The sequence below is a fragment of the Eumetopias jubatus genome, unplaced genomic scaffold (genome assembly GCF_037043125.1).
Source record: "Eumetopias jubatus isolate StellerSeaLion01/CBP00866 unplaced genomic scaffold, mEumJub1_p1.0 scaffold_5, whole genome shotgun sequence".
Classification (NCBI taxonomy): Eukaryota; Metazoa; Chordata; class Mammalia; order Carnivora; family Otariidae; genus Eumetopias; species Eumetopias jubatus.
In genome coordinates this window covers 112,987,237-112,998,612 of record NW_028274811.1, presented here as the reverse complement: position 1 = coordinate 112,998,612, position 11,376 = coordinate 112,987,237, and the positions used below count along the sequence as shown (strand labels likewise).

Here is an 11,376-nt window from a genome sequence, read left to right as displayed (position 1 = left end):
GGACCAGCAGGAAACCTTGGCCCCAGGGCCCAGCCTAGCCTTCTCAGCCCGGGATAGGAGCCCCAAAGGGCCCATAGCCTTCTGGGAGAAGAGAGAGCATTTGCAGCAACAGAGAGCCCTATAATCTGCCAAAGAAGGAAGGAGGCCATACTCATCAGCAATAGTCCTGGAGCAGTGTGGCGGACACTTAAAACTCTTCCCAGGGATTCCACTCCCAGAGCAGGTGACCTAAGTGAAACTTCAACACCTGGAAGTAGGGGAGGTTGTGGAGGGTAGAGTTGGGGATAACTAAGGAATGGCAGGGGCCAGAGGAATGCCTTGCCCCTGATCCACCTCTAAAGGAGCAACAGGAGCTGGGGCAGATCTTGAGCTCCCCCTAGAGGCCTCCATGCATGCATGCATGCATGCATGCATTCACCAAGCCCTTCATCCCATTTTGCACTGGACACCATGCTAGGTGCCAGAGATGCAGCACTGAAGGAGGCAGATAAGGCCCCTATTTTCATGGAGTGGGGGTTTCTCACCAGATAACGCAAAACGGGAAACACACATCAACTCAAACCAAAAGAGGTTCCTGGGCACGGTGCAGACCCAGTGCTCTCCCTGGACCTCCAAAGGTCCTGAGCAACTTGCTCTGCCTTTAAACCAGGGGACTGGGAAGGACCAGCTGCCAGCCCAGGCTTATGAGGCCACGCTCCTAAGCTGCAGAATGGTAACACTGGAAAAGACCCCAAAGATCCTAAATCCCACCTGCTCATTTCACAGACAGGAATACTGAAACCCAGACAGAGGAAAAGGCAGCATCCATATAAAATTAGCTGGCATTTACTGAGGCTCTCTGTCCCACCCGGATGAGGAGTTTCCCCGCCCAATTCCTATGCCCCAGAGAACTCGGGCTCTCCCAGGACTAGAGCAATCCTCCTGCAGCTCAGTTCTTCCCACGCCCTCACCCCACAACCAGCCTTGAAGGCATGTCCTAAAGCCCCAAGAGTGGGCTGTGGGGGCCTCAGAGATGAACAACCCCAAGGAGAAGGGACGGCTGCTAAAGGCGTCAGCTCAGGCTGGCTCATGAAGTCTATTTTCCATGTGTCTGGAACCAGGCCAAAGCTTCCTGGGGTAATTTTAACCAGTATCCACTCTAGAACAATACCAAAAAAGGTAAGTTGCTTGCCACCCCAGACAGGCGCATACCTAATCACTGCCCTTTCACGAATTAGACTTTTAAAACATTCAGAGCTAAAACTGAAGGTAGAGGAGCCAAGCAAAGTATCCCCATATTGGCTCTTGGCCCTCTTATTGAAATTACCTCTGAAGTGCCAGCTATTCTTACCCTCAGAAAATAACCTCAACCCCTCAGCTGTCTTGGGGCAGGGAAGGTATTTTTAGACCCTAGAACAGCTGATTTAGGACTAGCTGCAGGGGCTAGGAGGTCAGGGGGAGGATTGAATTGCAAGGAGCTAATGGGGGGAGCAGGGAGTTATCCAGGGGGCAGGAACCAGCAGGAGCTTTAGGACAAGTCAGTCGGCAGTGCCTTTTTGATCAGCAGAGTGTCTTGATCTAAGCCAGTGGTTCTCAACTGAGGGTTGATGGAGGGGAGGGGATGGGCGAGACGGGTGATGGGTATTAAGGAGGGCACTTGTTATTTTTTTAAATTATTTATTTATTTATTTATTTGAGAGAGAGAGAGAGAGAGCACATGAGAGGGGGAAGGGTCAGAGGGAGAAGCAGGCCCCTCGCCGAGCAGGGAGCCCGATGCGGGACTCGATCCTGAGACTCCAGGATCATGACCTGAGCCGAAAGCAGCCGCCCAACCAACTGAGCCACCCAGGCGCCCAAGGAGGGCACTTGTTATGATGAGCACTGGGTGTGTATGTAAGTGATGAATCACTAAATTCTACTCCTGAAACCAATATTGCATTGTATGTTAACTAACTAGAATTTAAATAAAAAATCAAAAAGAAAAAAAAATCCAGTGGTTCTCAAAATGTGGCCCCTAGATAAGCAGCATCAGTGTCACCTGGGACCAAGTGCATTAGAAATGCCAAGTTTCTGGGGCACCTGGGTGGCTCAGTCGGTTAAGCGTCTGCCTTCTGCTCAGGTCATGATCTTGAAGTCCTGGGATCGAGCCCCCTGCTCAGCGGGGAGCCTACTTCTCCCTCTCCCTCTGCCCCTCCAGCCCACTTGTGCTCTCTCTCCCTCTCAAATAAATAAAATCTTAAAAAAAAAAAGAAAGAAAGAAAGAAAGAAGAGCCAAGTTTCAGCTCCCACCTAAAAACTACTGAATTAGAACCACCGTGTGCGGGGCCCAGCAATCTGTGTTTTAATGAACGCTCGAGATGATTCTGGTGCTAGCTAAAGTTTGAGAACCAATGATATCAGCAAACCATCTAGACGGATCCCCTTGTACATAAGGCTGAAGGAAAGAATGATCTACACTGGTGCTTCTCAACTCTTGAGTGTTTGTTCAAAGCAAGGGATCCCAGCCCAGAAAAATGTATACCCACATGGAAGATTCAGGGCCGGCTGGCCCTGGTGAAAGACCCCCACTCTTTGGCAATCCAGAGGCTCTGCTCTTCTCTGGGTCTAAGGCTGACCTACAGAGAATCTTAGAGCTGAAAGAGACCTTACAGGTTACTTAGTCCAACCAAAGCAGGAATCTGCTCTACAATATCCATAGAGCCTCAGCATTAGCTGGGCCCTTCCAGAGACTGGGAGCTCACCGCTTCCTAAGAGCTTGTTTGCAATTGTCCTTGATTTATTTGGGGAGGGCTAGTGCTTGTTCACTCCTACATAGGTCTGGATCAACCAAGCTCCAGTAACTTGGTTGAAATAGGCTTATAAACCCCAACTAAAGGAAGTATGTGACTGCCCTAAGTGGTAGAAATGAATGCGGTATTTTTAAAATAACCTATCTCAGTGGTGGTGATGGAATATCCTCCTTTATATTGATCCGAAATCTACCTCCCTGCAACCTCCCATTCCCCACCCCAGTTTCAGCTTCGGAGCCACAAGGAGCAAACCCAAGATCTTGCTTAACAAAAGACAGCGTTTACTTTTCATGGGCCTCGCTTGGCATGGGAGCGCAGGGAGGGTGGTCTCTGGCTACCCTCAGCCTCCGGTTCAGAAGATGCAGGTGCAGCCCACCGCAATGGTCTCCATGACGGCGCGCTGGCGGCAGGGCCCGGTGCGTGGTGGCAGCGGGCAGAGGCGACGGCGCACAGGCACCTGGCTGAACACGGGCACGCTCACCATGCTGCGGTCCTCCTGCATGGTGAAGGGGTTCACGCAGCCCAGACACAGGCACTGCGCCTCCGGCAGGTCCACAGGGATGCGGCTCGGGTCATGGTTGATGCTGCAAGAAGGCAGGAGAGAGCCCTGAGGGGCAGGTGCTCAGGACAGGGCAAATCCATGCCTAGGCCCCACACCCCTACCTTTCCTAACTGGGGTTCTCATACCCGCAGCAAGACTGTGCTCTGCTGGGGCCTGGGCAGTGATGAACTCCGGGTTCCAGGTGAGAAAACCGAAGATCTTAGAAGGCAAGCCAGCCCCAAAGTTATCCAGGCTCAAGGTCACCAGTCACCCAGTTCCCTTCTTTCATCCCCAAGTTGCCCATCCCAGTACTAGATTGTACTGTGGGATCGCAAGGAAGCCAACGCTTTCTCTGTCTCGCACCCCCTCCCCTGCCACGTGTTTATACTTATATATAACTTCATCCACGGGAAATGACGTAGGAGCTCGTTGATGCCTAATACTCACCAGAAGAGGAGTCAGGAGGCCTGGGTTCTATTCTGACTGCGTTTCTCTTCATTCAAGACATACTTTTCACACACCCACCATGTGAGTGAATCTGTCCTAGACATGAGGTGTTCACTCATGGACAACACACACAGGTTCCCTCCTAGAGCTGAGAGTATAGGGACTTGCTTTGTGACCTTGCCTTCCTTGTGCCTCAGCTTTCTCGTCTGCTAAATGGGAGGGAGGGAGTTTGTGGACTTGCAGCATCTGCATCACTCAGGAGCGTATTAGAAATGCAAAATCTCGGGGCGCCTGGGTGGCTCAGTCGTTGAGTGTCTACCTTCTGCTTAGGTCATGATCCCGGGGTCCTGGAATGGAGCCCCACGTCGGGCTCCCTGCTGAGCTGTAAGCCTGCTTCTCCCTCTGCCTGCCGCTACCCCTGCTTGTGTTCCCTCTCTCTGTCTCTCTCTCTCTGTCAAATAAATAAATTAAAATCTTAAAAAAAAAAAGGAATGCAAAATCTCATCCTTACCCCAGATCTCCTGAGTCACAACCTGCATTTTTATAAGATCCCCACCAAAAATCAAGGGCACAGTAAAGTTTGAAGCCCAGGTTTGCAGGATTTTAACGGACCCTTCTAATGGCCACATTCCAGATACACATTCCACATGTGACTATTTAAATTTAACTCAATCAAAATTAGTCAACTATACTTAAAATAAATAAATCTAAAATAAATGAAATAATCAAAATGAGTTCCTCAGTTGCACTAGCTACATGTCAAGTGCTCAAGAGCCACATGAAGCTAGTCATCATCACAGAAAGTTCTGTTGAACATACTCTTCTAGAGTCTCGGGACCTAAGATGTGCAGCTAAAAAGTATCTGGCCTGGATGCACCTGGGTGGCTCAGTTGGTTAAACATCCGACTCTTGGTTTTGGCTCAGGTCATGATCTCAGGGTTGTGAGATCAAGTCCCACTTTAGGCTTCACACTCAGCAAAGAGTCTGCTTGAGATTCTCTTTCTCCCTCTTCCTCTGTCCCTCCCCCTGCTCCCTCTCGCACTCTCTCGCTCTCAAATAAATCATGAAAAAAAATCTTTGGCCTGATTTGTGAGTGAGGACCCCTCCAGGTTAGTCTATTTCTTTTTTATTTTTAAAGATTTTATTTATTTATTTGAGAGAGAGAGAATGAGAGATAGAGAGCACGAGAGGGAAGAGGGTCAGAGGGAGAAGCAGACTCCCTGCTGAGCAGGGAGCCCGATGTGGGACTCGATCCCGGGACCCCAGGATCTGACCTGAGCCGAAGGCAGTCGCCTAACCAACTGAGCCACCAGGTGCCCTAGTCTATTTCTTCATTACTTATTCAGCACACATACATTCAGCCCCTCCTGTATGCCAGGGTCTGTGCTTAGAAGGAGAGCTACAGTCAAGGTGAGACACCAAACCTATCATGTAGGGACGGCAGGTCTTAACTAGCAAACCTGGCTGTGCACCCTAATCATGGGGAGATGTTTAAAATACACTACATCTAAATAAACAAACAAACAAACAAACAAACAAATAAATAAATAAATAAATAAATAAATAAATAGAAAGAAAGAAAATCTGAAAAAAAATACCACTTTCTGCGCCTCTTCCTGGAGACTGTGATTGAATAGGCCACTCGAATCCTTACATGACTCTGATGCAGGCCCTGGGAAGGTGCCAGTCAAACATGAGACAGATGCTGACACAGCAACTTGAGGCCTCCTGCAAGAACTGTGACTGGGAGGAAGTGAGAGCCTTGCAGGCCCTTAGCGGGGATGTGAACCACAATCCGCAGGCTTTGCCTCCATAGCTCATTTAATAACAAGCCTATAAAACCTATGAAGTGAGACTCTTAACTATGGGAAAGAAACTGAGGGTCACTGAAGGGGAATTGGTGGGGGATTGGGGTAACTGGGTGACAGGCATTAAGGAGGGCACATGATGTGATGAGCTCTGTGTTATAGGCAGCCGATGAATTACTGAACTCTACCTCTGAAACTAATGATGTACTATATGTTGACTAATTGTATTTAGACTTTTTTAAATGAAAAAAAATAAAAACACCTATGAGTATGAACCCGTATCACCGCCACTTACACTGAGGAACCTGGGGCTCAGAGAGGCTAAGCTTGCCCTAAGCCACACAGCCAGTAAGAAGCAGAGCCGGGATTCAAACCAGGCGCTGAGGCCGCTGAATCCAAGGTGTAACTGTGACAATGATGGGAACGGTAGGCTCCGTGTGCGGCTCGCCCCTGGCTGCCCAGCCCAGCCTACCTGTAGCCCCAGGGTGACAGGCTCCTCTTGTTGGACAGCCACAGCTGCAGGTTGACCTCACACTTCCTCTTGGCCGGCTCGGAGCTGTTCCTCAGCTGGGCCACCATCTCCCCGAGATTCCTCTCATACTCCTCCATGCGGGCGTACGGCTTCGTCTGGGACACCAGGTCCAGCGGCACCTGGTGAGGCCCTGGAGCCAGGGTGCCAGGCCGCCCTGGCCCCTTCCTCTTGCCTTTGGGGTTCCTGGGCTGGCCCAGCCCCAGGAAGATGGAGAGGGTGAGAAGGAACAGCTGGGGAAGAAGGCCACATGTCAAAGGTAGGAGAGCCTGGTCTCCCGCTCTGGGACAAGGCTCAAGGCCCAAGAAGGAGAGAGGGAAGAGAGCCTCTATGGGGACCACCCTCACCTGCCATGCATGGCCTGGTCCCACCAGGCCACCACACGTGTACCACAAGTGTGTGTATGTACCATAGTCATCGCTAAGTCCTACCTGAGGCACCTCTTAAACATCTCACCACACTTCCACTTCTCTGGGCAACCATCCTCACTTCCCTCAAAAGCCTCCTACCTGGGGTCCCCACATCCTCCCTGGCTCCTTCAATCTGTTCTCCATACCATGGCCAAGGACAGGTGTTTGAAATGCAAATCTGATCATGTCACCCTCCAGCTTAGCAGTTCACCCTCAGGGTAACAACACCCCGACTCTGCCACACGGTCTGACCTTCACCTCCTCAGACCACCCCTGATTCCTCTCACACCTGTGCTCCAGCCTCTGGCCTTCTCTGAAGCCTTTCTTCCCGCCATGATCCTTCCTGCCACAGGGACTTTGCACAGGCTGCTACCTGCAGAGTCCTGCCTCCCCTCACCTTCTAAATGCCTCTTACCCCTCATGTCTCAGCCCAGGGTCATGTCCTTAGGGATGCCTCAGTGGACTTTCTTGGGCTCCCAGCACCACACGCCCCTTGCGTGACTGTAGACTTATTGTGTGTGTGTGTGGTTCTTTTATACGGCCGTCCCCCACCAAGAACAGAGCTCGTGTGGACAGACATTGCAACAGTTTCCACATAGTGTCTCAACCCCCGTGACTGGGTCAGTGAACGGCTGTCCCCATCCCTGCCCTTCTGTAGCTCACCGTCTGGGATGGGGAGGACACAGTAGACAAGAAACAAGCCCCTAAATCTCTTGGGGCTGGTTGTTGATGATGATGAGGTGGGCTGCATGTGGCTAGAGATCAGGGACAGCGGCTTAGCCGGTGCAGTGGATTGGTCCCGCAAGGCCTTTCTGGGGAGCGGGCATGTAGGTGAGGTCTGAAGCATAAGAGGGAGGCAGATGTGGGCAGAGGGAGTCTAAATATCTCACAGGGAGGGGAGCAGTGTGAAAGGAGGTTTGAGTTGGTGAACAGCTGTGCTGGGGAAACCACGAGGCTGAAATAGAGTATGCAGAGGAAGCCAGCAGGGCAGGGTGGGGGGTGGGGGGTGGGGGGGTGAGACTAAGGTGGGGAATCAGACAGGTCCTGGCTGAGGATCCCCGTTGGACGCCATGACACCTGTGCTCCCCTCCTTCACGCCCAGCGCTCTGCCTGCCGCCCACCATCCACGCCTCACCCACTTGTATCCAACCGTCGTTCTCCTGTTCCCACAGAACCGGGAGTGTCAGGAAAGGCTCTGGCTTGCTCGGGAGAAGCCCTGGGGGCCTGGCAAAACCCAGACTCCTCAGCAAGCCCAGGAGACACGGACCAGAACTTGGGTGGGGCCCAGGGCTCGCCAGAAGGGAGGAAACTTCAGGAGGGTTTCATCTGGTCCCTGAATCTAACCAGGCTCCTACCTGCCCTGAGTCACTCACCTCACCACCTGCACGGCCCACATCTGAACTATCCAGGCTACCCAGCAAGTCTTGACCCTTGGAAACAAGTTTCAGCATAGCCCCTCCTGGCAGCACCACTGCCTGGCCCCAAATCCACCACAGAGACTTAAGTCGCTAAATTCTTCCTTTTTGGCCCTGGATTCTGGTGCAGAAAAATGTCTCCTTAACCGTTGGCTTTCCCATCTGAGCGTCTCCCGTGGGGTTCTTAAACTCTGCCTCTCCATTCAGAGAAACCCAGAACAGAATCAAAGTCCCCTTCCCTGGGAAGAAGAATCAAAAAGGACTCGCCCAAGGTCACACGGCCTGGATCTCAGGACCCCGGGGACGCTTTGGAAAAACCCCCGATAACGGAGTTTGCCAAGATCTGCCCCGATGGCTTCGGCCTGAAAGGGCCTCACTGCAGACGGGCTGAGCCCAGTTCAGGAGCCCGAGCTGTTGGCCATGGCTGCAGGCTCTGAGACCCGTCTCTGTTTCTCTCTCACCCTGGGGGAGATGGCCGAGGGAGAACTCGCCTCTGCAGATTCCAAGCCAAACAGAGGCAGCCATTAATCAATAGGAAAGAAGTAATGAAATCCTCAGGCCCGAAAATGGGGTGGGGGTTGGGGGGGGAGAGCGCCACGTACCAGGTTGTGCGGCCAGTCCATCCCGCGAGCCAGGCGGCTGGCCTGCAGCTGCCGCCCGCCTAGAACCCCAGATGCCTCCGCCAAGAGAATGGCAGCAACAGGATGGAGCGAAGCAATTATAGCTCGTCAGGGGGCTGCTGGGGGTGGCTGGGTGGGCTCGTCATCAGCTGGGAGCCTCAGGCCCCCAGCTGGCTGGGCCTGGCGCAGTGGCAGGCAGCTAGGGGCGTGGGGGCAGGCCAGGAGCTGGGCCGAGGTGCCCAGGGGCTGTTGACTGAGGGACAATGCCCTGTGTGTCTGGCGGGGCTCTGGCGGGTGGCACCTCCGCCTGTGGCCTGTGGCTAGCCACCCGGCCAGCACCCGCAGGGCCAGCTAAGACAATCAGCTTCGTTTGCTTTGGGGATGGCGAGGGGGTGAGGGTGGAGGAGGGATGGGCTGTCCGTTGGTCAGGAGAGCAAATGTTCTCGAGTGTGCCGGCCAGGAGCAGGACACAGGCCCCATCTCCCAGGGAAACAGCCTCAGGCACCCCGGCCTCAGCCAGCCTCAGGTGAGTTCCGTGGCCCTGGGGGGTCGGAGTCCCACCCACGTAGTTCACTGGCAGGGAAACTGAGGCCAGGGTGAGGAAGGGACGTGTCTGGGATGACACAGTGGGTTAGAGATGACAGAGCTGGGATTCATACCCGGTCCCGGCGCAGGGCCCTATCCCCCACCCCCGGCTGTTTGTCTTGGGATATTTTCTGCAAGGTTCCAGCCTGCTGTGAGCGTGTTCCTGAATCTGTGCCCTCACGCGGGCTAAGTTGCAATTCGTGAGGACTTCATGACTGCTTGTTCTGGCCTTCCCGATGTCGTGTTCCCCACCCCGTGCAGAGGGTCTTCGCTTCAGGGGCCTGCCCCTGTGTGGCTGTCTGTGACTTTGACTCTGTCTCAGCCTTAGTTTCCTTCTCTGTAAAATGGGAGTCATACTTAGGAATCAGCGGTGGCCTGGCCCCTTTCTTCCTGGAATCTCTCCGAGTCTCCCTTCCCACTTCTCTAGAATGGGGGTAATTGTAGTGGCCACTACTTGGGGCTGTTAAAAGGAGTAGAAGGAAATAAGCCATGTTTAACAGCTGGTACAGTACCTGGCATGTAGAAAGTGCTCAACAGATACTTAGCTGATTATGATGAAATAATCATATAATTGTAACTACAAACATTAGCTGTTCTAATTAGCATTAGAGCCAGCACGGTTCTCATTGCTCAGTCAATTCTCCTTCCTTACCCCTTGGGCCCACCCTCCCGAGAGAGCTCTGGGCTTCACAGGCTCTGGCCACAATGTGGTGAGCTCGGGTGACCCCAGGGTCTACGGGGCCTGGAATCCCACGCCGAACTGACCAGCCCCGCGGGTCGAAGTCTCTCACCTCAAGTGAACAGCCCAGCCCGACGACAGGAGCGAGCCGGTCCACCCAGGGAGGCGGAGGAGGGGTGGGAGGGAGCGTGCAGAGGACAGGGAGGGACACTGTGAGCAAACATCTAGGACTGCACCGTCTTGTTGAGGGCCAGTCCTGGCCATTTACAGGAATCGGGTGAGGGGGAGAACACAGAGTGCGACGCGCTCCTGAATGTCACAAGATTAATCTGTCCGGGGCAGGTTTCCACAGCATAACTGAGAAACTGGCTGAGGCTAGAGCTCATCGAGAGATACCACCATATTTGGTCAAATACTAGACAGGACTCTATTCTATCACTGGAAACTCCAGAGGGCGGGGGACTCTGAAAATACCTCCTCGGGCAGCAAGGGCCCCCACTCCCATCCCGGCTGCCCCTGCCCCACTCCCCTCGGAGCAAGCGTGAAGGGGTGAGGGAGGCGGGCAGCCTCCTCGCTACCCCCCTGCTGCTGCTGCTGGCAGAGCGTCCGACCAGCACACAGTTGGGGGGACCCCACTCCCACCCTGGCACCCACAAAAAGGGAAATTAAAAGGCAGGGACCGGGCTGCCAGGGGTTTCCTCTGCTTCCCAGGACCCCTGAAACCACCACACTCTCCTGCCTGCTGGCCACACACACCCTCGCTTCTGTATCCCCAAGTCAGGACTTAGCTTCTCGGCTTCCAGCTTTGGTGCTTGTCCATATAGATTCCAGGCTCCCAGCCTCGGAGCTCTGACAATGCAGGCCCGGGAATCTGCACCTAACAAGGAGCCAGTCTGGGAACTACAGGAGTCCTTACCCATCCCCTTCTCGTTCCCCGACCCCACCCCTACTTTAGCACAGGAGACAGAGGCCTGGGAGGGGTGGGCCTCATCCAAGGTCACAGGCCTGTTGGTGCCAGAGCCGGTGGGGGAGGCTGGTTAGAGCACACCTCAGTCTCCTAATTCTTACTACTCTTCCCCCGAAGTTTACACCTACAGCTCCGGGCCAGGCTGGGACTCCGGGGGGGTGGGGGGGAGGGACACTCCTCCCAGTGGGGAGAGGGATCTGTGGGGTACACAGGCAGGTGCATGGGGAGTCACGGATGGGCCCAGTGACCATCACTGGGTTTCCCATTCCTGGGCCATCTCAGGCCTGGAAGATAGTCCCTTCTTCCAGCCTAGGTTTCTAGAAACCACTGAAGGGTCATCTGCCCTCAGGGATGTCCTAAGTGTGAACCCTGGCCCACCACCCTGGTGGACCACTGCAGGATGCAACCCAGGCCTGAGTGGGAGGCGGAAGAACTTGGGCTTTAGGGGCTTCTGCGTCACAGCAAAGTTGGGGTCATCAGCACTCATGAATGAGAGAAGGGGCGGATGGGCTGGAGAGGGAGAGGCAGCAGGGTGTCTAGTTCAGCGCCGCAGGGGCCCTCCGTGGCAGGGGTCTCCGTGAGCAGTGCTGTGCTTGCCACCAGGTGG

The 11,376-nt window shown here is 53.9% G+C and overlaps 1 protein-coding gene across 1 annotated transcript; it reads right to left on the bottom strand.

Moving 5' to 3' along the window:
* Positions 1-3,120: 3,120 nt before the first annotated feature.
* Positions 3,121-8,541, bottom strand: IL17B (interleukin 17B). The gene is made up of 3 exons (XM_028106519.1): positions 8,521-8,541; positions 6,037-6,326; positions 3,121-3,352 (listed from the first exon to the last, which is right to left on the bottom strand). Exons 1-3 carry the CDS (start codon positions 8,539-8,541, stop codon positions 3,121-3,123), a joined length of 543 nt encoding a protein of 180 aa, XP_027962320.1.
* Positions 8,542-11,376: the final 2,835 nt, after the last annotated feature.